Source organism: Leopardus geoffroyi, chromosome B1 (assembly GCF_018350155.1).
Source record: "Leopardus geoffroyi isolate Oge1 chromosome B1, O.geoffroyi_Oge1_pat1.0, whole genome shotgun sequence".
Classification (NCBI taxonomy): domain Eukaryota; kingdom Metazoa; phylum Chordata; class Mammalia; order Carnivora; family Felidae; genus Leopardus; species Leopardus geoffroyi.
The window spans coordinates 203,901,016-203,926,464 of NC_059327.1; the positions used below are offsets into that span (position 1 = coordinate 203,901,016).

The 25,449-nt window shown below is 60.9% G+C and overlaps 1 protein-coding gene across 8 annotated transcripts in view; it reads right to left on the reverse strand.

Moving 5' to 3' along the window:
* Positions 1-1,175: 1,175 nt before the first annotated feature.
* The window catches only part of SH3BP2 (SH3 domain binding protein 2), a 36,035-nt gene continuing 11,761 nt past the window's right edge, over positions 1,176-25,449 (reverse strand). For 2 of the 8 annotated variants that reach the window (XM_045474770.1, XM_045474769.1), the window contains 14 exons: positions 22,298-22,347; positions 21,905-22,059; positions 12,110-12,249; positions 10,818-10,920; positions 9,976-10,093; positions 9,616-9,686; positions 8,448-8,536; positions 8,075-8,143; positions 5,903-6,557; positions 4,429-4,540; positions 4,133-4,188; positions 3,692-3,773; positions 2,006-2,065; positions 1,176-1,797 (listed from right to left, as the gene is read on the reverse strand). In XM_045474770.1, the coding sequence (XP_045330726.1) occupies positions 1,660-1,797; positions 2,006-2,065; positions 3,692-3,773; positions 4,133-4,188; positions 4,429-4,540; positions 5,903-6,557; positions 8,075-8,143; positions 8,448-8,536; positions 9,616-9,686; positions 9,976-10,093; positions 10,818-10,920; positions 12,110-12,245 (1,689 nt within the window). In that variant the 5' untranslated portion in view covers positions 12,246-12,249; positions 21,905-22,059; positions 22,298-22,347 and the 3' untranslated portion in view covers positions 1,176-1,659. Of the gene's footprint in view, positions 1,798-2,005; positions 2,066-3,691; positions 3,774-4,132; positions 4,189-4,428; positions 4,541-5,902; positions 6,558-8,074; positions 8,144-8,447; positions 8,537-9,615; positions 9,687-9,975; positions 10,094-10,817; positions 10,921-12,109; positions 12,250-14,088; positions 14,205-19,581; positions 20,311-21,245; positions 21,324-21,904; positions 22,060-22,297; positions 22,348-25,449 lie in introns of those variants that run through there. The other 6 variants (XM_045474767.1, XM_045474765.1, XM_045474771.1 and 3 more) reach the window with 5 other exon arrangements.

A 25,449-nucleotide genomic window follows, 5' to 3' on the forward strand; every position in this document is an offset into this window, starting at 1 on the left:
CAGGCACGGACTGGAAACCACTCTTCTGGTCCAAGCCCCCCGCTGAACAGTTTTTACAGGAAGGAAAGCCGCAGCCACAGTGGGGATGGAGTGCCTCAATGGGCTCCCCACACAAGGGCTGAGAGGGGCAAAAACTGTAGCTGCAGGGAGGAGGGGCTGCTCGTTCCCGGGGCTGGGGTGGGGCATCAAAAGCGCCCCGTGTGCCACACTGGACCGTGCCTGTGCTGACCTCTCCCCTGGCAGGCTTTAGAGGAAACATCTACACAGACAGTGCTGGACACTTGGTTCCTAGAAGGGACCTCTCAGTACCCTGGGGCTGCAGCCTCTCACATCCACAGAGGCCCCATCCCTCCCCCTCCTCCAGCAAGCCACCCCACCCCCAAAACATGCCCAGGGGCCCATGGAGGTCAATCCAAACAAAGATGATTAATCCTCGGCTGGTGGGCACAAGTGCTATCCTGGGTTTGGATCTCACACGGCAAACTTCTTTCCCCACATAAGGTGCAGAAAGGATCTGATGACCCTGGGGTCCCTCCCTGCCAGCCCAGACCCTAAATGGAGTCTGTTTGCACACACACAAAAATCCAGCCTGGATGGCCGTTGCCAGGGAGACCACCTGCTGGAATTCTGTAGTAGGAAAGGAGGGGGCGGTGAGGGCTGGATTTGAATGGGGTGTTGCCCAGGGGACTCAGCATCTGGGGACCACCCTCCCCACCCACTCAGCCTACCCAGGACCCACTCTTCCCACCCCTCTGTAGCCATCACTTCCTCCAAGAAGTCTTCCTGGAGACCTCAGTGGGGTTCTAGCTCCCCACCCAGGCACACCCCAATGCTCTGGCCAGTGTGTGCTCAGCTGTCTCCCAGTAACCATCTGTTAATCCGGCAAATGACCCAACTGTACATACGGGGACCTTTTAGCTCTGTAGTCCCATTGCCTTGCCCCTGACCTGTGGCACTTCAGAGTACAGGCTCTGAGTCCAGAGTGCCCAAGGTCAAATCCTGTTGTTACCAGCTATGCACCCTGAGCAAGTCATTTAGGGACCTCTGCCCCAGAAGGCAAGAACTTCTTAGGCTTCCTGTAAGCTGGGCTGCTGCAGCCAGCCGCTTGGATGTGGGTGTGGGTACTTGGTAAGGCTGGTCATCCCTCTCTCCCAATGAAACCCCAGCCACGGACAGAAAGGTCATCTGTGCTTTATTGTACATCAATGGCCCATCCTAGAGCCTGTGTCTTAGCGTTCCTGGGGGTGTCGGTCCTGGGGGGCCAGCCCCTGCCCTAGCCCCAAATGCCCCAGCCCTGCCCAGCTCCCAACCCAGTGCCGGGTTAGTGTGCTGGGCGAGTGGGGAGGGGTGGAGGTGACCAGAATTCTTGTCCACAAAGCCCAAGCAGGGCTTGGTCCTGGGACCCTGGGCTCCTGGAAGGTTGGACAGGGTGGTCTGCATGGGACAGGAGAGCCCCCCAATCCTCTGGAGACCAGAGCTTGGCCTAGCCCCAGGGACCCAGCCTGCTGAGTGGGGCCTGGCCTTGCAGATTCTACAAGGCCCTGGATCAGAGCATGGCACTCACTCCAGATCATGCTCTCATGCGAGCCCGTCCCGTCTGCATGGCCCGGGGTCACAGCCCCAGTGGTTGTCTCTGCCCAGAAGCATGTATGACGGGCGTCACCTGGGCCTTGTGTAGCCGTAGGGGCGCTGCAGTCGCAGGCTCTGGTGGCTGGGCAGCACGTGGGTGTGGTAATGCTCCACCAGGCTGCCCACGCTCACAAACAGCACCTCGCCCTCCAGGTAAAACTTAGAGTCCTGGGAAGGGGAAGGAGTAGCAGGGTCAGGGGGAGGTCTCCTGCAAAGTGCAGTGGACAGCAGCAAGGATGACAGTCAGGCCTGCTCCTAGCTGCCCTGTGCCACCTCTGTGCCTGCCACACACACCCCCACCCCGCCCCCCCGCCATCCCACCCAGGCCAGGGTTTCCCTTTCAGCCAGGGCCCGGGTGAGGGGTCAACCTGCCCACCTTCTCAAAGATGCGGTAGTTCCTCACTTTGTTGGAGCTTTCATCCCACACGACCAGAACCTGCAGGGAGAGAAGCCCCAGCCTCAGGAGATGGACCGCAGAGACGGAGGAGTGGACAGAGGCATCATGCCTGGGTCCTCCGGCACTTACGGTGACCTAGGGAGGGGTCGCTCTGCACGTGGACAGCAGGGCTGATATGGGCAGCCATTTGCCCCAGGGCTCCCGCCCAATAGCCTCCAATGAGACATAAGTAATAGCAGCAGGTGCCTGGCTACTCTACGACCATGTCTGATGTACATGGGAACACTGAGGGGCTCCAGGCTGGCTCAGCTGGAGGAGCGTGCGACTCTTGATCTTGGGGTCGTGAGCTCAAGCCTCAGGCTGGGGGCAGAGCTTACTTGGGGAGGAGGAAGGGGAGGAGAGGGGAGGGGAGGAGAGGGGGAGGGGAGGGGAGGGGGGGAGAAGGGGAGGAGAGGGGAGGGGAGGGGAGGAGAGGGGGAGGAGAGGGGAGGGGAGGGGAGTAGAGGGGAGGGGAGTAGAGGGGAGGGGAGGGGGAGGAGAGGGGAGGGAGGGGAGGGGAGGGGAGGGGAAGGGAGGAGAGGGGAGGGGAGGGGAGGAGAGGGGAGGGGAGGAGAGGGGAGGGGGGGAGGGGATGAGAGGGGGAGGGGAGGGAGGGGAGGGGAGGAGAGGGGAGGGGAGGGGAGGGGAGGAGAGGGGGAGGGGAGGGGAGGGGACGAGAAAGGGAGGGGAGGGGACGAGAGGGGGAGGGGAGGGGAGGAGAGGGGAAGGGGAGGGGAGGAGAGGGGGAGGGGAGGGGAAGGGGAGGGGAGGGGAAGGGGGAGGGGAGGGGAGAGGGGAGGGGAGGAGAGGGGGAGGGGACGAGAGGGGGAGGGGAGGGGAGGAGAGGGGGAGGGGAGGGGAGGGGGAGGGGGGGGGGGGGGGAGGGGATGGGGGGGAGAGGAAGGGGAGGGGAGGAGAGGGAGGAGGGGGGGAAGGAGAAGGAAAAAAGGACAAGAAAACTGAGGCTCAGTGAGGTTACAACATTCACCCCAGAGGAGCAGAGGCAGACCCAGCACTCTCTCCCTACTCCCACTGCCCCAAGCAGCCTCCCGTTCAGAGTGCATGAAAACCCCCAGCCAGTGCCTCGGTGACTCCATGGGTTAAGTGTCCAATTCTTGACTTAGGCCCAGGCCATGATCTTGCGGTTCATGAGATCGAGCCCCACATCAGGTTCTGGGCTGACAGTGAGGAGCCTGCTTGGGATTCTCTCTCTTCCCTCTCTCTGGCCCTTCTCTGTTCTGAGCATGTACACACACCCTCTTTCTCAAAATAAGTAAACATTAAAAAAAAAAAAAAACAGCCGCATCAGAGTTCCAGGACCCCCAACACTTCCCTCCCATTTCCTGCCTGTGCTGGGGGGCTGGGCCACTATCCCAGCTTGCAGACAGTATTCAGTTCCTGAGAATAGATGGGGGAGGGGCTGCTGGGCAGAGACCCCAACGACGGAACGAGCTGAGATGCGAAGTAAGAGGCTGTGCAGGGAAGCGATGTATATACTATAAAGCACGATGCGTGCCATCAGCCCAAGTGTGTGCAGAACCAGACGAACCCCCCCACAAGGCAGCAGTCCCCAGGGCGCCTCCACTCAGCAGGGTGACTGTTGGGGCACCCTCCCTGGGCACCTACCTTCCCTGACTTGGTGGAGGAATCCCGGATGCAGTAGAGTCCATCCTGGGGCTCTCCCTGGGGGCTTGTGGCTTTGAACAGCCTAAAATAACACAGCTGCGTCAACAAACCATCCTCAGACAGCCAACCCTCTCAGGGACCCTCCAGCCTCATTCCTCAGTGTAGGTTTTTGTCTTCTCACTATTCTGCAGCACATGGTCTGAGAGCAACCGGTGTGGTGAGGCCGGCCTGTGCGGGGCTTGGGGCCCTGCCCGGGGTGATGGGCAGCACTGGGACTGGGCTGATGGCATCCGCTGTTTTGCTGGCTTCCCCAATCTGCTCAGGGCCATGCACCTGTGCTAGCCACTGTCCAACACCAAAGCAGGTGACGGGGGACAGAAAGGCAGGGGACCTCACATCTGCAAAAACAGGGATTCGGAGAAAGAAGGGCTTCATGCTGACCTTTCCACTTCGTAGGATTCCGTGGTATTGATAAAGACAGAGCTGGGCAGGGGCACCTGGAGAGAGGCCAATGGCGGTCAGGGTCAGGGTCTGCACCAGCCCTCCCCCCTCTCCCCCCACCCCACGGGCTGCCAGCCTGTGCCCAGATCTGGGGCTGTGCACACGCTTACACTCCCGACAACTCCAGCGTCCTGGGGGCTTGTCACTGGAGGTGGCCAGTGAGGGGCCACCCCGGCCTGCAGCCAGCCCACCGCCACCTGCCCAGTGCCAGGATCCGGAGCTCTCCATTGCCTCACCTTCTCATAGTCATCGTCAGAACCCTCTGCACTCGTGTCCTCAGGCTTCGAGAGTCGTCGGGGCTTCTCAAAGGAGAAGCTCCGGAAACTCTGCCCATCAGGGGGTGACCGCCTTGAAGGGGAAAAGCAGAGGAAGGGACATCACTGACACACCCCTGCACACCACCCCCACACACCCTAGGCCTCCACCAGAAAGCTCTGAAACAGGCCTCTGTTGGCTGCCCTTGGGTGACGGCTGCCAATGCCACTGGCAAGAGGGGTCCTAAGGGCCTGAACTCTGGTGTCAGGGGTCACATGACAGACGAGTACTCTGGGCGCTGTGGGAGAAGGCCCTGGGCTGGGGGTCTCGGCCCAGCTCTGCTGCTAACCAGCTTGTGACCTTGGCCAAGTCATGCCCCTCCTAAAGCCACAGAGAGTGGATGCATGTGAATGGATGGGAGTCCACAAACATGTCCCACACACGCGGCCAGGTGGTCCGAAGCCTCTACGGTTTCAAGGAGGATTAAAGGAGACCACACAGGGCTGGTCTGCTGGGCTGTGGGCATTCGGCCCTGGCACACCCAACCCTGTAGCATTTGGCAAACTGACCCAGTCTGCACCATCATGGCCCCTTGTCACACAGTTCTATGAACTATGTTCTATAGTTCTAGCTCTAGAACTATCACCTGGCAAGAGGGTCCTCCCAGGCACCCTCCCACAGCAGCAGAGCTAACAGAGCCCTAGGGAGGAGAGAGCCAGAGCCAAAGGGGTTCCAGGAGCACTGGGTCAGCACGCTCACTCAAGGCTCGCCCCATGGCTCCCAGAGCCTTCACTGTTTAGGGCCCCGGACATCTCTGACCACAGGCTGTGGTATGAATGACACTGTGGGAGCAGGGGACACCAGTCTCCTGACGCAGCCCAGCAATAAAGAAGACAGTGTTCCACGCAGACCTCAGGGTGAGTCACCAACATACTCCACATTCTGGCAAGTTCCCAGTCAGGAAGAGCACAAAGGCAGCCTTGGTGGCTCCAGAGCCCCAGGCAGGGCTGGGAAGGACAGCTGTGGACCAGCGAGGCCTGTGCAGGCTTGCTGGCCCCAAGAGGCTCACAGCCCCAGCTCCCACCTCTACTGTCTATCCCAGAGCAGGCAGCCCTGCAGGCCTCTCCCTTGACCCTTGCAGGGTCCTCGGGTTGCCCAGCACGGACTCTGGGAGGCCGGTTTCCCCCAAGACCCAACTTGCCCACTGCTCCCCAGGCAGCCACAGGCTCCAGGCCCAGCACCCACTAGGCTGGACATTCTTCCGGGGCCAGTGCAGGGGAGGCTGCTCAGCCTAGCCAGGCTGGGGCTGTCCAGGAGCCTTCCCGCTCCTATGCTAGGGCTGCCGGCTACCCCTCATGGACAGAGAGGGCCAGAGACGAGGAGGCCAGGGCACCAGCAGGAGAACCCATCAGATTGGGGAGGGACCCCAGGGGCCCCAGTGCCAAGTAAACTCACTGGAGGTGGGGGAGGGGTGGCTTCTCTGGCCTGGGCAGGACGGGGGGCCGGACTGTGGCCTCGGGCATGGGCAGCTTCAGTACAGGAGGCCTGGGGGCCACAGGGGGTACAAAGAGTCCGGGCCTGGCTGCCTCCCTTGGGGGGGCCTCTTCAGTCATCTTCAAGAACTTGGGCTTGTTGGCCGGCACCGGCGGGGGCTCAGGTGTGGGTGGCCCCCGAGGGGACAGATGGAAGGACTTGAGCTTGTCACAGTTCCTGGAGGTGGCAGTGGCCACGCCAGCAGAGCTGGAGGCAGAGCCAGCCCCATGGCCAGGGACCCAGGGCTCTGGGCTGGGGCTGGGGCTCTCCCGGAAGTAAGGGGGTTTCCGGAGGTTGGGCATGTTTGGCAGGTTGCCCAGTGGGGGGTCGCTCATCCTCCGGGAGGCCGTGGGCACTCTGAGGCCAGGCTCGGGCCGCCTTGGGCCCAGCACGTCCCTCTTGGAGTCCTCAGGAGCCAGGCTCGCATCGGGGAGGCCACGCTTCGGGGGCGGGGGTGGCAGCAGAGGGCTCGGGCCCTTGGAGGCAAAGGAGTGAGCACGGGGCATGTCGGAGAAGACTGGCTTCCTGGGCGTGGGCACAGGAGGCGGGGGGTAGGCCGGCGGGTGGGTCAGAGTGTCTGCAGAGCAACGAGACCAGTCAGTGAGCAAGCATGGGCCAACACCACCAACCCGCACCACCTGGCCTGCCTCACACACCCCCCCCCAGAAGTAGCCCACACAAGCTTCCAGAAGCCTAGATGTCATATCAGGAGCCATCAGGTTCCCAGAAGCAGAGGTAGAGAGAAGAGGCAAGGTGGACTCCTAGGCCCTGACCTCAGCTAGAGGAGGCTATAACTCCCACCAACAGAGGTGAGGAGGATGGACAGAAGCAGGTGGGGTGGAAGGCGAGGGTTACGTGTGCTCGTGCTACAAGACACATTGTGGGCATCGGGGCACAGGTCTGGGGTTCAGAGGAGAGGTGCTGGATGGAGATGCCAGTGTGACACGGCTGTCCCGGCAGCCTAAGACTGGAGGGAAAGGAGCGAGCCGGGCCTGAGTCCCAGGGTGGCCAGGGTTGTGCGGATGGGCATCAGGGGGCTGGTACAAGGCTGAGTGAGGCGGTGGGGGGGGGGGGCCCTGGAGCACAAGGCACCTGGTGCTGAGCAAGGCGGCTGAGAAGCAGGGGGGACGGCACCAGGCCGGGTAGAGCTCCACTCACGGGTGCCGAGGGCTGCGTCGGGGGATGGGGAGGTCTCTGGAACCATATTAAGACCCATTTTGGGGACGGGGAGGTAAAGTCTGCTTGTAGGGGGCACTCAGAAAGGAGTGTGCAGGCAGGTGCGCAGGAGCGCTGGCCCTGGAGGTGCACGGCTGGGAGCAAAGCGAGGCCCAGCGTGCTCACCTCCAGCCACGTGTGGCCACAGTTCAGGGAGGGGCAGAGGGACACAGGATGGAGCCGTGGGCTCTGTGCTGGGAGGGGAGCTGGCACATGGCTGGGAGGCCCTGGTGGTGGCCTCAGAGGGAGGGGCCAGTAGGAGGGAAGGGGCTGGACCTGCTTCACCTGAGAGGGACTTGGGGTTGAGGTGGGCAGAGGACAAGGTCGTTGGAGGAGAGGAGGCAGAGACACAGGGAGGCCGCGGGTTAGGGGGTTTGTCCCAAGTCCCCAGGACAGTGGAGAGGATAGTGAGTGATGGGCACAGCCCTCTCCCGCTGACCCTATGCTTTGCTGTAACGCATACGTGTGATGCCCAGTACAAGCCTGTCTCCCTTGCCAGGGAGGTTGGGTGGGAGTGGGTCGGTAAGAGACAGGCTAGCCTGGCCATCGTCCAGATGGCCATCGGCCACAGGAGTAGGCCCTACCCTGGCCCCACCCACTCCTCAGTGTCCCTCCTTCCCCCCTCTCGGCCCCCAGGACCACCCCAGCCCAGCATCACAAGTCTGGGCCCCCAGCTCACTTACTTGTAAGTCCTCCTCCTCCATCCCAGGCTTACTGCAGAGGCTGGAGGGTCAGGTGAGCAGAGCCAGCCAGAGTGCACACAACAGGGAAACGGAGGCCACCCAGAGCAGGATTCTGGCCAGCATTCCCAGCCCAGGAAGGGCTCTGCTCTAGGCCCCAGCCCCGTGAGCGCCCCAGGCTCACAGGTCGCCCACCTACCTTCGGGCTCCACGGGCTCAGGGGAGTCCGGCTCCATGTATGAGTCGTCCTCGTCCTCATGCTCATAGTCTGTGAGGCAGACAGAGGGTCAGACCTAGGGCAGCCCAGGCCCAGCCGCACCCAGGGTTGGGTGGCAGGGCAGGTGCCCTCAGAACACTGGCAGCCAAGAGTCAGGGAGGCACGGGGCAAAGACCAGGTGGGCCAGGTGTGAACCCAGGACCCAGGCTGCCTGGGGAAGACAAGCGGACAGATCAAGGACAGCCAGATATGTTTCCCCTCCTTGGTGGCAGCCAGAGAGGAGGGACTGATCCTGTCACTGCCGCAGCCAGGTGCCGAGAGGTGGTGGGGCAGGGGCTGCAGAGACAGGCCTCACCTTCATTGTCTGTGGGGTATGGAGAGAGGCTGATGTCCACAGGCCGCTCGACTGCACCGTAGAAGCTGTCTGTGTCTGAGCTGGAGTCACTGAAGCAGGGCGGGGGCGGGGAGTGAGCATTGTGCAGGGGGGAGTCCTTTGCACCCACACGTATGGATACATATGCACAGAGACACACACAGAGGAGGACATGAGCACAAACGTGACACAGACACAGACATATACAGAGCTGGACCCACAGACAAACACAAAACGAGAAAAGACATAGGGGGTGCCTGGGGGGGCTCAGTTGGTTGAGCATCTGACTTCAGCTCACGTTCATGAGTTCAAGCCCCGCATCAGGCTCTGTGCTGACAGCTCACAGCCTGGAGCCTGCTTCAGATTCTGTGTCTCCCTCGCTCTCTACTCCTCCCCCACTCATGCTTGGTCTGTCTCTCTCTCTCTCTCTCTCCCTCAAAAATGAATAAACTTAAAAAAGAAAAGACCCACACAAGGTGATAAAAACAGACACAGGGACTGGAGGCTGTGGTGCCTCCCCTGACCGACCAGACAGGGCCAGGCCTCAGGGCCAGCCCCATATCCCACTGCCCACCGCTGGGTCTCCAGTCAGGTCTGAGCTGAGCCTGCTATAAGGCTCAGGGCCAGGAGCTCTGGGGGCAGGCAGGCACTTGTGGGATGGCCTCAGGTGTGCCCAGCCTTCTCTGGGCCTTAGTTTCCTCAGCTCTGAAAGGACAGGATGGTTTTTGTTCCTGCCCAAAGGGCCCTTGCTGCCTGCTGGGCCACCTCACGGTGAGGTCACCGAGACCCGGATGGACTGAGCCAGTGCCCTGGGGGACTCACTCTGGTCTCAATCTCAACGCGCCAGGGTGGACGTCAGGGGACTGGGAAGTTGAAGCTCTGAGCTACAACAAGTGCTGGGCCTCCGGGCAGGCAGGTAAAATCACACACGGCCCCTGAACAGAAACCACCAATGGGTGTGCACACACACACTTATACATTCCGGGACACACACACACACACACACACACACACAGCCTGGCTGGCACCCTCAGAAAACTCATCAAGAAGGCGATTCTGGGTCAGGCCCCCGGAAGCTGGGAGGTAGGCACACATGTCAACCCAGTGACCCTGGCGACACCCTGCCCATGCCTCCCATGCCCAGGCCCACCTGGCGTCTGTGGGCAAGTCCTTCTTCTCGTGGAAGTGGCCGATCTCCCTGCGCAGCAAGGCCATCCAGCCCTGTGGATCGGTCCGGGTTGCGGTGAACACAGTGCTGTCCAGGGCCTGCCCCTCCCTCACGCTGCCTGCCCTCACGGCCCTGGCTGGCAGCCTTCCTGGGGCTCTGGCCTCCCCTCAGCCCATTCAGGGCTCTTCCTGACATAGCTCCCGAGAGCGTGGTGCCAGACCAGGCCACGGGCGGAAGGAGGAGGACTGAGGAACAGCACCTGCCCGGCACCTTGCCCCCCCGCATCCCCTCAGGGTCAGGATGGTATCCCTGCCAGCTCCCTGCCCCTGGAGGCAGCCTCACCTTGCGCTCATCCTCAGAGGAGGCGGAGAAGAACCAGGTGCGGTGCTTCTTGCTGATGTGGACAATCTTGAAGGGGAAGACATTGTTGGACGTCGTCTCCTCAGCCGCCCGCATCACCCTGAGGGCACGGGGCCAGCGGTCAGCACCTGGGCAGGCCTCAGCACCCAGCACCCAGCACGCCCCCAAGGACACTGGCAGGTCTGGGCAGTCCCACCTTGCTCACTCTCCAGGCCAAAGGCCTAGATGCTTCAGGCGGAGGAAAGCATGTGGGCAGGGACAGGGATGGGCAGACATGGTTCTGGGGTCTGGGAGGTCATCCTGGGAGCAGCAGCATGTGGGGCTCCAAACCGAGGACACGTCACCCTCGCTGCCCACCTCAGCCCCACCTGGCCCCTGGCCTGCCTGTTGGGGGCCCTGACATGTCAGCCTCCGCCCTGCCCCCACTGCCATGGGGGAGCCCATGGGGCCAGGCACCTGGGGCAGGCGTGCCCATCTGCACCATCCCCTGAGGTCAGGGTGGTGTGTTTGGGAAAAGGAAACATCCCTCCCCGGGGGACCCCAGGGGAACCCCATCAGCAGGGAGGCGCTCACTGGGTGGACCCAGCCCATGGCATGTGTAAAGCAAGGAGCTGGCCCCAGCCCAGGAGGCCCTGAAGCCGGGGAGACCTGGGGGAGGTCGTGAGGAGGCCACATAGAGGCCAAGAGGGAGGGGAGAATGCTGGACGCGATCCAGGGTGGGTGGGGTGTGAGCCAACTCAGGAGAGCCCGAACTTTCCCTGGGTGGGAACCTGGGATTGGCCTGGCCAGGGCTCTGCTGGGCCCGGCGGGTAGCGGGCACTTACCGGTTATAGCCGTTCAGCGAGAAGGCACCCTGCGGGGAGGCGGACGTGCTGCTCTTGAAGTAGTAGACGCATCGCTTATGGATGATGACAAAGCGCAGGGGCCCTGAGGGCAGCGGGGCAAGGGCACAGGGTGAGCCCCGAGAGGCTGCCGGGCAGACTCCACTCTGGGGGCCACTCGCAGAGGCCCTGGGTGACCCGAGGCCAGACCTCCTGCCTTTGAACCCCACTAAACGGAAGGGCCTGGAGTTGGGCTAGCATGCTGCCCCTCCCACGGAGTCCAAACGTAAACGATCCATGGGCATGCTGACCAGCCCGAGCGCCAAGGCAGGCCTGGCCGTTCCCAGGGCAGGGGCAGACTGTGACCAGAGAGGCTGGCTCAGAGAAGGGCAAAGCCAGGGCCAGAGGCCATGGCCACCTCTTTCCACCCTAGGAAGGCAGAGCGAGGGTAGGGGCAAAGAAGCCCGAAGAGCCACTGGTATGGAGCCAAACACCAGCCTAGACAGTTACAGTGAACCCCCACCCTCCACTGTCCTATTCCCAGACAGTCCCTCCCGGGCCTAGGGGCACATCAGTTACAGCCCCTCCTTGGAGGCTCCCTGTCCAAAGACCAGAGCAGACCAGCAGGCCAGCCTGCGGTACCTCCGTAAGGCAGCACGGTGCCTGGGAGTCCTTGGCAGAGGGCGCTGCTGGAACAAAGGCCTGGGCAGAAGGACAAACAAGGCCCTGATGCTCTTTGGCCTTCAATGTCTTAATGACTGGGCATCTCCCAGACCTGGGGGCTCCCACCCTCTCCCAAAATGCTGTCCCAGGGACCAGAGCTTTGGCCTCACGCAACTCTGAAGGTCCAGCACCCAGCTGGGTCTTGGCACGTTAGTTCACTAAGGACCGAGTGACCAACCAACTCACTGAACACCCACTGGATAGCACAAGGCCAGACCTACCAGGCCACCGAGGGCCCCCAGCCCATGGCTGCAGACTGAAGCTTCCCTGGACCGATGGTCAGCACTGTGCACCAAATGCCCATCCTATCTCCACTTAGCAGTAACACCCCGAATCCTCCCACGATCCTGGGGCTGACCTCGTGATCCCACGAGGCTGACCTCAGCACCCCCAGGCAGCACCGGCCACCATGGAGGGATGGAAAACTCTGGAGGGCCCACCACGGAAGGAGGCAGAGGCTCAGAGAGGTAGCTTGCCCATGGAGGTCCACCAGGGCAGTGGGGCGGCAGGGCTGGGGCTCAGCCCTGTCCCCACATCCTCCCGTCATGCGCCCTACCACCCAGAGGACTCACATCTCAGCAACTGCAGCTGGGTGCCACCCTTCTTGTGCAGGTAGCCAGCCTTGGCCACGCCCCCGGGCATGGTTAGCAAGTTCTGGGCACCAATGGCCTTCATGGGGGCCGGCCAGTGCATCTCCTCGGCCGCCATGAAGCTGCAGTAAAAGGAGGAGACAGGTCTCAGCCAGGGCTGGGGGACAGAAGACGGCAAAGCTGAGGGCATGCAGTGGGGGATACTGCCAAGATGCTGAAGACAGTGTGAAGGGTCAGCAAGGGGTGAGGAAACTCCTTTCGGAAAGCCCCAGGCTTCTTGGTGGGGCCCCAGGCTTCTTGGTGGGACCCCAAGGAGGGAAAGGGCCAACTGGTCCACCTGGTTGGCCTCTGGTCTATTTGGCCACAAACCTGAGCCCCAAGGACTCTGAGAACTGAGTGTGTTCCTTCACTGTCACTGGTTTACTCAGCACACACCTACTGAATTCAAGGAAGGGGAGGGACCACCGTGAGTGAATTCAAACAACCACTGGCCCAAGGGCACCTGAGTGGCTCACTCGGTTCAGGGTCCAACTCTTTGTCTCGCTCAGGTCATGAGCTCACGTTTCATGAGTTCAAGCCCCACGTTGGACTCTGTGCTGACAGCACGAAGCCTGCTCGGGATTCTCTCTCTTTTCCTCTCTCTCTGCCCCTCCCCTGCTCCTGCTCTGTCTCTCTCAAAATAAATAAAAATTAAAAAAAAAAAAAAAAAAAACCCACTGGCTTGGATAAATCAAGCCTTGGGCCATAACCACCCCAAATCTGAGTGCTACGTGAACCTACGATGGGGACCGCCACGGAGGGCTTCTAGCAGATGAGTAGGGTCACAGCCTAATGAAGTCAAAGAGGTACAGGGGCTGGGCCAGGCCCTGGTCACCCCCTCTACCATCCCTGACCCTTTAGCAGGGAAGGGGTGAGGGGCATGGCCCCCAAATGCCCCACCCTCCACTCCTGCCTGCCCTTCGCCAGCTTCAGTCCATCCCTTCCTTAAGGCCCTGAGCCCAGGAAGCAGGAAAACAGGTAGTCAAGAGTCCCCACTTCCCATCCTGGCTTGGCTTTCTGGGGGACCCCTAGGCCTCAGTTGCTGGAACTGTAGAATGGAAAGACAGAGTGGGCACAGCCTGGCACACAGCACACCCTCATCGGCAGTGGCCGTGATGACCATCCAGTGGGCTGGCTGGTATCCACTCTGCCTCCCCATCAGCTGGGGCATCACTCAGGCAAGGACCACACAGCGCACAGTCACCAGGGGCAGGCTGACTGCCTCAGGGTTAACTCGGGCCCGTAGGACCGGACATTCCAAGTGCAGCGTCAGCCCTCACCCTTGTCCAGCCTCTTGTTCACCCCAGCTGCTCTCCCTGAAACATGCCAGGCTCCGGCCTCTGCCTGGAATGACTGACCACTACCCCTTCTCACATGAAGAACTCCTATTCATCCTTCAAGACCCAGGTTCTGAGTCCCCTCTTCTGTGAGCCACCTCATATTCGGGTCCCCCGCCACTGGTCCCTCTGAACAGCAACCCCACCGGGCACCGTTTTGCCTGTGCCTGCCTGAACCTGGTGCCGGGTCCCTCCTGGGGCCCCAGTGGAGTTGGACTGAACTGGGTGTGTGGTCAGTGTCCCAATGAGTCACTAGGGTTAGCCCCAGAGGCCCCGTCCTCTGGGACTCCTGCCACTACAGCTCCCACTCCCAAACACACACACAAAGAAAACCACTTTGCTGCTGGCAAACCAGCACCCTCCACCAAACGTCCGGGGCTGCTCCCCCGGCCTCTGCCTGGGTCACTCAGGCTGCCCCCCTCCGGCTCCATCTGCCCAAAACCAACCCCTCGGCCTGGGTCCCGCCAACAGCAGAGGAGGCTCCGAACAAAGGCACGTCCCCGGCCCCCGCGACACAGCCCCGCGCCCCGCCCAGCAGGCCCACGCCCGCCTTTGTTCCCGCAGGAAGCGCGGCTCGGTACTCACGGCGTCCACGCGGCGGCCCGCCGTCCCTGCGCGCAGCGACACGGCCCCGGGCCCGGCCCCACGGCGCCCGCCTCCCGCCCGCCCCAGCCCCGCCGCCCGCGCCCCGCGCCCGCCATGCCGCGCCCCGCGCCCCGCCGCGCCCCCAGCCCGGGGCGGCCGCCGGGCTCCTCCCCTCGCGGGCGGGGCGGGCGCGGCAGGTGGGGACCCGGCGCTCCGCCCGCCGCCGCGCGGCCTCAGTTTCCCCAACTGCCCACGCGGGACGGTGGCTCGGGGGCGGGGGCGAAGCGGACGTCCACAGTGCGGCCCGGGCTCCGGAAGCGGGCGAGGCAAAGCAGGCGCACACGGCCGGGCTCCCGGCTGGCTAGAGTCCTTGGGAGAGGGGCTTCTCCTCCCTGAGCCTCAGTCTGAGCCTCTGCAAATGGGGGTGATGGCCGCCCTGCCTCCGAGGGTTGCGGGTGGGCTTGAAGCGGGTGTGGCCTGCAGGCACTGGGGCCCAGGGTGGGTCTGTGGGTCTTCCTGCCCCGCTCTTGGGCAAGTTGCTTAACCCATCTGCCGCCATGGGCCTCCAGCCCTGGATTCCCTGCAGGAGTCTCCCTGCAGGAGGTACAAGGTCCAGTCCTTGGCAGCTCCCGCCTGCTTGGGTAGATGGGGGCTCCCCTCCTAGGGGACCCCCAGGCTGGCCAAAGGCTGGGATGGCCTTGCTGGCCCCCCAAGCGTTCTGCCTCCTCTGCCTCCCACCTGCACACAGCCTGTCCAAGCAATGGGCCAGCCATGGCATAAGGGAGCTCTGACAGCTTGGGCGCTGCTCCCACCCAGCTACACACTGGGCACCATTCCCTGCTTTTCTGGCCTCCACTTCAGGCTGGCCCTCCATGCCCCTTCCCACTGCAGCAAGAGGCTCCATCCCATCTGCGTGCCCCTGTTCACAGCGCCCTTGCCAATCTCTCCCCCGGCAGCACACTCAGCCCTCAAGGCCACCACCTCCCTTCCTCCTCTCCACCACCTCTGGGCAGCCCCCACCACTTGTGTCAGTTCCTTCCCCTGCTTGCAGCACCTCCTCCCCCATCACCTTCACTCAGCACACTCTCCCCCACCACACAAGCCATTCCCATCACCACTTTGTTCCAGGACTCCAGGGCCTCCTCATGCCCCCTGGCCTTTCCAGATCCAGGCCCCATGGATCTTTCTCAGGGGCTCTCCTCATGCCCTCTACCTCCCGTGCACCTGTGCCACCCAGACCCTGTGGTTCCCGAATCCGAGACCCAAAACCACCAAGCACCACCTCCAGGCTGCAGTGCACACTGTTTGCACTGCCTCCAGTTGCAACTGAACTAACTCAGCCCTCAGGAATTGGTTCAAATGAACACCAGTCGTTCATTCACTTCTCCCAAAACAGAAGACAAAGGAACTCACTGTATCAGGCCAGCATTACTCTGACACCAAAGCCAAAGGCATCACAAGAAAACTACAGATCAACATCCCTTATGATTGTAGACGTAGAAAGCCTCACCAAGATACTAGCAAATGGCATTCAGCACCATGTAAAAAGGATTCTACACCACGCCGAGTGGGAATTATCATGGGAATGCAAGGGTAACACTTACAATTCAATGACTGTAATACATCATGCTAATCAAATAAAAGACAAAAAGCACATGGTCATCTCAACACACACAGAAAAAGCATTTGGCAAAAACTTGACAATTTTTCATGATACGAGCAACACTCAACAAACCAGGAATAGGAGAAAACTTCCTCAACATGGAAAGGGTGTTGATGAAAAATCCCTGGCCAACATCATACTCAGTGGTAAAAGACTGAAAGCTTTCCCCTAAGAGCAGGGGCAAGGCAAAGACATCTACTCTTGCCACTTCTATTCAACCTTGTACTGGAGGTACTAGCCAGTGCAATTACACAAGAAAAAGCAATAAAAGGTATCCAGATTGGAAATGAAGAAGCAAAGCTATTCACAAACTAGATGGTTATGTATACAGACAATTTCAAAGAACCCACAAAACAATTATTAGAACTAATAAACGAGCTAGCAGAATATAAGATCAAAACACAAAAAACAGCCATACTTCTATATACGTACTAGCAATGAACAATCCAAAAATGAGAGTTAGTTCAAGTGTTCCCTCCCTCAGGTGGTCTTTCCTGACCTCTAGGGGTCCTGTGTCCCTCTGTGGGGTTAGAACACCCTTCCCTCCACCTAACACCACGCTAGCTTGTCGCTGTTCCCCATCTTCACCAGCTCAGGCCCAGCACAGAGGCGACACCCAGGGAGCCCCAGAGGGGGCACAGAATGTTGGCCTTGTCACCGAGCCCCATGATGGTTTAACTCCATTTGTTCATTCCATGGGCTCATCAGCGGGAAGCCTCAGTCCCTTCCTCTGCAGGGGCAGACACAGCAGTAGGGACCCCTCACTGTGCTGCTGGGGGTGCCCACTGAGCCGCCCTGGGTGGGAGCCGCCAGGGACAGTGCTGGAGGGCCAGGTTCAAACCCCACCAGGCCTGTCCTCCTCTGACCCCAGCGTGTGTCCTGGGGGAGGGGCAGCTACTGTGAACAAGTATGGAACCCACCACTCCTCCCAGTCCCACACGTGTGGGAAACTGGAGGGGAGGAGTTAGGGCAGTATACAGCCCCACTCCGGCTCAGCTCAGTGGCCAGGCAGGTACAGGCCCATGAGAGCCTCACTCTTGCCTGGCCGCAGTCTCTCTGTGGGCAGAATGAGGGCTCTTAGGTGGCCACTGACTAACCTTAGTGTGGAGGGTAGGTCGTGAGAGAATCAGGTTGTACTCTAGCTTCACCTCCCCTAGGAACGTCCTCACTGCAGGGACAGATGCTGACATCCACAGCTTCTCTCCAGAGGATACACTACCCAAGGGGAAACCCATCCTGAGGCCCCCAAATCCTCTGGCCCCACCTGGCCCCACCCTGTACCAGTGGGTGAAGTGGGCTGACACCTGACCAAGTGCCCAGTGCCAGGCCAGGCTGGAGCAGAAAAAAGGAAGGAAATGGTAGCTGAGGGTAAGGGTAATGATGGGCCATAGTGGCTGTGGTGACCACACAGATTTTGGGGACTTTCAGCCCAGTTCAAAGACTCCAACTCCACTGGTGCCCAGGAAAATTGAGGGGAATCCCCAAGAGACACCCAGACTCCTGGCCAACCTGGCCTCCCCGGCTACCTCCCTCAATGTCCACGGTGTCACCCAGCTCCCTGAGGGTTTAACTCCACTCATTCATTCCATGGGCTCATCAGCAGGAAGCCTCAGTCCCTTCCTCTGCAGGGGCAGACACAGCAGTAGGGACCCCTCACTGTGCTGCTGGGGGTGCCCGCTGAGCCGCCCTGGGTGGGAGCCGCCAGGGACAGTGCTGGAGGGCCAGGTTCAAACCCCACCAGGCCTGTCCTCCTCTGACCTCTGTTTCCTCTCACTTAAAGTGAGCACAGAAAAGTTCAGTCGTCAGAGTCCCCCAACACCCCTCAGGGCATCTCTCCCTACAGAGGAGGGGTACTGAGGCCACCCAGGGAGACTGCTCTGCCGGGAGGGGCTTGGTTCCCTGCAGCTCAGAGGGGCTGACTGGGGCAGGACTCTGATGACACAGAGGTCGGTGTTAGGGTGGCCAGCATGGGGGTGGCCACTGGGCTCCATGAACCCTTTCAGACGGCGTGTGACCTTTGGAAGGCGGGCACCTCAGGCACACGCCCTGGTCTCCGCTCCTGAGCTCACTTGACCTTCTCTTACAGTAGAGGTCAGTCCAGGCGACCGAGGAGCAGGGACAGGGGCAGAGCTGGTGGATGAAAACCACTCGGTCCCTCAGAGACAGTCCTTGAGGAGTCCCACAAAGTGCAGGCTCTGTGCCCCCCCCCCCCTACCACGGGGCTGTGAGCCCCACAGGTGTGTGGTGATGATTTGCACAGGCCCACGTGTGAGTGCCACAGATAGTGTGCTCGGGCAGGCACACACAGGTTAGAGCGTGCACATCAGTGTGTGTGCATGCGTGTGCATGGGTGTAAGCCTCTGTGTGAGAGCCAAGCAGGGGCCCTGGAGGCTGAGCTCCTGCGGTCTCCTCTCTGAACTTGCAGACATTGCCCTGACTGTGATGAGGGAGCTGGTGCCTCGTGCGACCACAGTGTCAGGGGTTCCTGTCAGTGGTGACCACACCGGCCCTTTGTGGGCGCTGCAGGGAAAGGGGAGGCTGGGACCTCCGGCCCCAGTGAAAAGGGGACCTAAATGCATCCATTCACACACTCACACCCACACAAACACACGTACACACACAGACACACACACAGACACGTATGCTTTCTCATGTATGCCCACTGACACAAATATATTCACACGTACACGCTCATACGCCCACACTCACTCACACACTCACTCAGACCACACACCCATTTGTAGACACGCACTCATTGTCACACACGCTCAAGCTCACTATGTACTCATACACACTTTTATGGACTCACACTGACACACACACTCATTCACTCACTCGTAAATATACACACATGCACAGCCTCCAGGGGCTCCCAAGACCCTTTGTGGGTGGCCCCCGTGCCCCAGGCTGGCAGCCTGGGCGTAGGTTAGAATGTTCTACTTTACAGCTCCTTAAGTCCCACGGGCTCAATGCTTTATTCCCGCTTTACAGACTAGAGCCCTGAGGCTGGGAGAAGCGCCCTGGGCATTCACCATTAGCCAGGCTCTGTGCTTCTCAAGGATCACCCCACATCATCATCCCGACACCCCCTGACGTGTGAACTGGCGTCATCCCCACACCACTGATGAAGACACTGAGGGTCTGAGAGGCTGAGTCACCTGCCCAAAGTTACACATCCAGTAAACGGTGGGGGACTCTCCAGGCACAGCCACGCCCCCAGGCAGGCACCCTGCAGGCGCTAGGTGGCAGTGGGGTCACGCCCAGGCCATCTGTTTTCCCCTTTCCCCTTTTTGTTCCCCTCCTCCTTTCTCTTCCCAGAATCTTCCTCCACAAGAGAATCAAAACCAAACATCTCCTGCGGGGCGGGGGGGGGGGGGGGGGGGGGGGGGGGGGGGGGGGGAGGCGGCAAGCAGCCATGCCAGAGGAAAGGGGCATGACCTGGGCTTTAGGTGGAGAGCCCCCCAGCCCCTCAGCTCCATGCCAGGCTCCCAAGCATGGTCCACGCACACACACACACACACACTCACATCCATTTACACATACTCACTCAATGTGTGCGCACACAGGACCTGGCAGCATACGCGGTGGGAAGGCGCCCCCCCAACCTGGGCCCCCACCTCCCTGCCAGCTGCGGGCTGAGTAGCACATGGTGGGGGCAGGGGTGTCCTAGCAGCAGGCTCCCTCTTGGGGCTCCCACTGTGCCCCATCCAGTTCCGCAGGGCTCTCCTCACAGCCTATCGCTCTGGGGTCCAGGGCTCAGCCTGGACAGTTCCACAGGCCGGGGTTCAGCCCACCTGCCAAGCCCCCGGTCCCGGGGCAGCCACACTGACCTGAGAGCACTGACCCAGCACATGGTTCTCCTCCTGTCTGTCGATGGGCTGGGGGCAGGTGTCCTGAGGCCCAGGGAGGCCATGTGGCTCAGGGGCCACAGGGAGGACCTACAGCCCACGTCCCCCAGGCGGGGAAGGCCTGATGCCCCGGCATTGTCCTGGGTGCTGCCCAGGCAGCTGCGTCCACAGCTCCCTCCTGCTGACAGCCGCCGGCTGCATCTGGGGCCTGTGGCCGCCAGGCTTCCTCCCCTCCGGAGACTTCCTGTTGCCGGGTCCCTGGGCAGCCCCAGCTAGCCAGCACTTCCTGCTTTCTACCCTCCCAGGTCCTGAGGCCGAAGTGAGACCCAGGGCTGCACCCATCAGCGCTGTTAGGCCTGCTGGATTTTAGCCAGCACTGCCCCCATGCCCTACTGCAGCCAGAGACCACAGCTCTCCAGGCCCCGGGGGCAAGACCAGCTTTGTCCCCTGGGAGGAAGCTCCCTGCTGATGCCCCACACACACTTCCTGTGGCCACCTCTGCATACTTGGCTTCTCTCCAGGAAATGACCAAAGCCCCTTCCCAGCCATGGGCTGTCACACTGTGTCCCCTTGGCCCCAGAAGCCCCTTCCCTTCACGAAGCTGATGCTTACACCCAACACTGGGAACTCACTACCTCCACCTCTCTGCCCTTTGACACCAAGGGACCAAGGGACCCAGGGACCAAGGGACCAGGTTCCCAGCCTTGGCCCAGGCATTTGCCTGCCACCCTCCCTCCCTCCTCTACCACAGGCCTCCCCGTCTCCCCAGCCAGGCATGGCCTCTGTGACAGAGCTGGGCTCACTGCCTCTGGCCATCATCACTCTCAACACCAGGCTTGACGACTATCAGAGCATGCTCTTGCCACTGTCCGGTCCTGCTCCAGGTCCCACTCAGGATGCGTCCCCTCCCCAGCCTACGCTGCCCCACAAGGGTTGGGTGCCTCTCCTGCCCAGATCCACAGCCAAAAAGTTGGGGAGCAGGGATTCAAGCCCAGGCTGTTCGGTGCTGAGCCCCCACATCCCCTGGCTCTCTTCTCCTGAGCTTGGGTCTCAAGGTCATACCTCTCCCACAGAGGACAGGCCCAACCAAAGGAAGGAGCACTCTGGGACCACCCCACCCCCCCCCCATAGCAGGATTTGAGGGTCAGAGAGGCCACAGACCACAGGGTCCCCAGGAGTTGCTGACGGTCTTGTCCACCAAGTTTCCTGGGGCACCTAGCCGTCTCACATACTTGTAGTCGGGGCACTGGAGGGCAGCTCCCAGGCCGGGGGACCTCCATCTCCCACAGCGTCCACCGCCCCAGACATCTGCCAAGGCCCTCGTGCTACCTGGGGGCCTATCTGGGGTCACAGACCACCTGCTGTCTCTTAGAGGATGGGGGGCTTGACCTTTGTGTCTGAGCTCTCCTCAGGATAGGCATGGCTGCCCTGGCCTCCCCACGCCTAGACCAGCCTCGATGCCCTTTGGTGGCTAAGGGCAGACTGTGCTTTTGGCAGAAAGTTGACCATGACAGACAGACACCAACAGACAGACAGGTAGCAAGGGGGAGGGTTAGAGGGGGGTTTCTGCCCCTTCTTCCTCTTTGCAGTCTTCCCAGGGTGGATAGAGGGCCCCAGAGCAAGCTAAAGCTGGACACTCAGCCTACCTTTGTCCTGTGCCAGCTCTGTGGCCTCAACTTACTTAGTACCTCTGAACCTTAGTTTCTTCATCTGTGAAATGGGTGCTGAGGGTTGAGATAAAATAGCAGGTGAGGAGCTCCTGGGCCATGATCCGGCCAGGACAAGCCAATGGGCAGTTCTGGGCCAGGGTGGGGGACTCGACCTCAAGGGCCATGCTATGGGGTCAACAGAAGGTGGCAGGCCCAGCAGGCACTAGACTGGGGAGGCCTCCAGGGGAGGGGGCTGGATCTGACAGAGGGAGGCAGAGTTTGCTGGGAGGGGCTGGGGTGAGGAAGTCAAAGACAGGACAGGGGTTCAGGGCAACATCACAGGGTGGGGAGGAATCCAGGGGCAACAGGGTGACCGAGGCCCAGAGAGGCTGGGGTACAGGCGTGGGGGTGAGAAGCTGCCAAGACGAGGACCAGGAGCCAGCCAACACTCCCCAGGATGCACCGCCCCTCACCGGACAGACAGGTGGATGGTTGAAGAGACCTGAGGTCAAGGCAGCAGCCAGAGCCTCCCCCGCCCTTGCGCCCTGGAGGGTCCCCAAGCGCCTATACAACAGCAGAGGTAGGGGGGGGCAGAGGGCCATGAGGGGAATAGGATCCCCATCAGGGGTCAGACCCATGCTGGCCCCTTCTCCAACCTTTGTCTCCCTCTGGGAGGTGGAGGTCAGGAGTCCTGGGCTGCTATGTGACCTCTGCAGGCCGCTCTTCTCTGGGCCTCAGCTTCTTCATGTGCCCTCCTACCTCCTGAGGCATCACTTTATCCTTGCAGTGAAGAACACTGCCATTTATATTCCTGAAAACAGAGGACCCTCCAATGATGGCAGCTCTGTGACCTTTTACGGTGTGCTGGAGATAGCCATGGAAATGATCCCATGCCAGGATCCCAGCAGCAAAACGCGTGAGGCTGAAGCATGGCTGTGGTCTCTAGCCCACCCTCCCCCAGCTGCGGCTCCTCCCCCTGCCCCAAGGGCAGGTGCCTCAAAGTGCCAGGCTTGGGGACCACCCCACCACACCAGACGTAGGGCACTTACCAGGGTGGGTGGGAGCCAGCCAGCAGGGCCAGCAGGGGCCAAGGGTCAGCCTGAAAAGAAAGCAAGACAGAGAGATTTCACTCTGAGTTCCTGGGGTCTTCAGCCTCCTCAGGAGCAAGGCAAACACCTAGCACAGCGTGACCTCTGCAGCTGGGCACGGAGTTTTCCTCACCCGCGTGCTCACAGCCCACGAAGCTGGTCCTATTGTAACCTGCGCTGACCGTGAGAACACTGCCATTCAGAGATGCTGGACCCGGCCAGGCTGATGGCCAGAGAACGGAGGGGTGAGGAATGGAACCATGTCCCTGGGAACGCCAGCCCCGGGTCTCCCTCAGGCACCCCGGGCCCCTGTGCCCAACCCGGTGCCCATCTGCCACCTTCAGGGGCAGCTCAGGCACTGAAGGTGCTGAGAAGGGCCTGTTGGGCTCTGGGGAGGGCCTGGGCCCAGGGAGGGGTGGCTGGCACCCACGATGGGGAAAAACATCAAGTTCTCAAAATAAGATGTTTTGTATCAGCCCCTCCCGCAGGGCCTCGGTCCACCTAGAGCCAGCTCTAGGACCCGTAGACACAACTTCCCTCCTTTCTCTGAGCCTCACTCTTCTCTCCATACTTGAGGCTAGAGTCTGCCTTCCAGAGCAGGGCTGCAAGGGTGGTACTGAGCAGAGGGAGCGGCTGATGTAGAGGACAGGGCCCACCCAGAGTCACCCAGTGTAAGAGATGTATGTCTCAGTCCTAGTCCCCAGATACTACAAATGTGACCTTATTTGGAAAAGGGACCTTTGCACATGTAGTTAGGGATCTCATCCTGGACTGGCCAGATGGGCCCTGAATCCAATGACAAGGATTGGATTACAAGAGAAAGAAGAGACAGAGGCACAGATTGGAGTGGCGTGGCCCCAAACCAGAGAAGCCAAGGATTTCTGCAACCACCAGAAGCTGGAAAAGGCAAGGAAGAAAGGATCCTTCTCTAGAGCCTCCGGAGGGAGCATGGCCATGCTGACCCCTGGATTTTGGATTTCTGCCTTCCAGGACTCAGAGAGTGAATGTCTATTGTTTTAAGCCCCCAGGGGGTGGTGCTGGGTTAGGACAGCCTTAGGAAACTATCACACACAGGGACTCTCCAAAGTCCTTTCCCTGGGCCAACTTCGCTTGAAGCCTGAGCATATCCTGCAGGGAGAGACCGGTTCTGTGGGCAGCCCCCGCCATGGGCATCCAGCTGGACGGAGCAAACCCGAGCTGGCCTCCTTGGCTGCGCACACCTCCTGCGGGCCTGGCCCACCGCCTCCTACCCTCCCAAGCACGGGATTGGGTGCCACACCCAGCTCACACCCATCACACTTGCTGAGCCCTCCTCCTGCCTCTGGTTCACACCCCTGGCCAGCCCCTTGGTAGCACATTTCCACCACGAAGCAGGGGTCAGCCTGATTCCCTGGCCAGGTATATGGGGTCTGGCTCCTGCTTCCAGCCCTGGGCCCTTAACTCTGGGCCTGCCACACAGGCCCATCAATCACGCCCCATTCCCAGTACCTGCCAATCTCTTCTACCTGCAAACTAAATCCTCTCCAAAATGTTCCCTCATCCTTGGAAAACAGAACCATCTAGAACCTCACACCCTTCTCTGAAATCTCCGTCAGTGGCATAGCCTGATACACCAGAGTATCACACGGATACCCCAGCACTCCCCACTGGCCTGGGTCCCGCTGAATCCCCAGAGCCAGGCTGGTGCCTGACCCATGCAGGGCCCAGATGGATAGATGGGACAGATGGCTTCAGAGTCACGTCTACACACACGGCCATGCCCCTCACGTGGCTGTAACTAGCCCTTGCCTAGGCCATCCCTCAGAGCCAGAGTGTACTTAGAGTTAATCTGACCCTGAACAAGAACTGATGTCCAGTGTGGCCACCACCAAGGCCCATCCATGGCCCAGGATCCCTCCTCGCTGAGATGAGGGGTGGCCGGCAATGAGCAGATATTCAAGACTGCTAACTGCAAAACAGAGATGAACTGGACGCATTGGAGCCTGCCAGTGTCCCCAGAAAGACAGCAGTGTGCTGGGGTCCAGAAGGCCCCCAGGGTCTCAGGGCTGCCCAGGATAGAGGCAGGAAGCGTCCAGTCACTCCTGTGTCCAAGCGCAGAGGAAATTAAGGGAAGAGCAGAAAGAGACCCACATGCATGGCTGCCCGCCCTGGGGCCTGGGCTTCTGGGTCAGGATGGGGGTGGGGGTGGGGCTTCTACTCTGAGACACTTGGGCCTCAAGCTCTGTCCCCAAAGAAGACTCATGAGGCCCTCACATCCCTGGACGCTGCCCCAGTCACACAGCACCCTGGAGCCTTCCTCTCCCTGGCCTGGCGTCTCTGCCTCCAGCAAACATTCCCAAGCTGGGCAGAGTGCAGAGCAGAGCTAGGGGCCCTCACGGAGTTGGGGGTACCCCTGGGCTCATACCCAGGGCAGAGCTCCCTCCAGCAGAGCCCCGGAGAGGGAGGCTCCCCAGGAGGGAGCTGGAGCCCGGCCAGGAAGGAGCAGCAAGCAGGCAGGAGGGAGGACGGCGGGAGCCCCGGGCCAAGGTCCCTGTGTGAGGGACAAGGTCCACTGTGGGCTGTGGTGAGGGGCAGGCTAGGTCTGGGGGGAACCACGCTGGCATCGTCACTGGCGTGAACCACTCTCCTGCCTCAAACCACAAGCCAGCAGAGGTGCTCAGGATTCACGCTTCGGTTCATCAGAACTTAAACAAGTCTGTGCCTTTTAACTGATTAAGAAAAAATGTCCCAGAGCACTGATGTGTGCCCCGAGTTCCTGGCCCGTGCCCGCGGAGGCAGCCTGCCTCTCATCAGCCTTGCCCCGAAGCGCTAGCCCCGAGAGAGATGCTCAGGGCTTCCTGCCCCTGTGGTTCCCCATGAAGGGGCTGCTCCAGCCTCAGGACCTGGGTGGGCAACAATAGCACAGTGGTTACTGCACAGGCTTCCTTGGGGACAGGCCTGGCTCAATCCCCTCTTCTAAACTTGTGGCCCACTCTGAGCCTCAGCTTCCTCATGTGAAGAATGGGGTTGACAGTTCTGGTGCAGGATGTCCCCAGGACCATCTGGCACGGCTGGCGGGCAAGGATACTCCAGGGGCACTCGGTCACTGGGGTTCTGTTGCGAACACCGTCAGC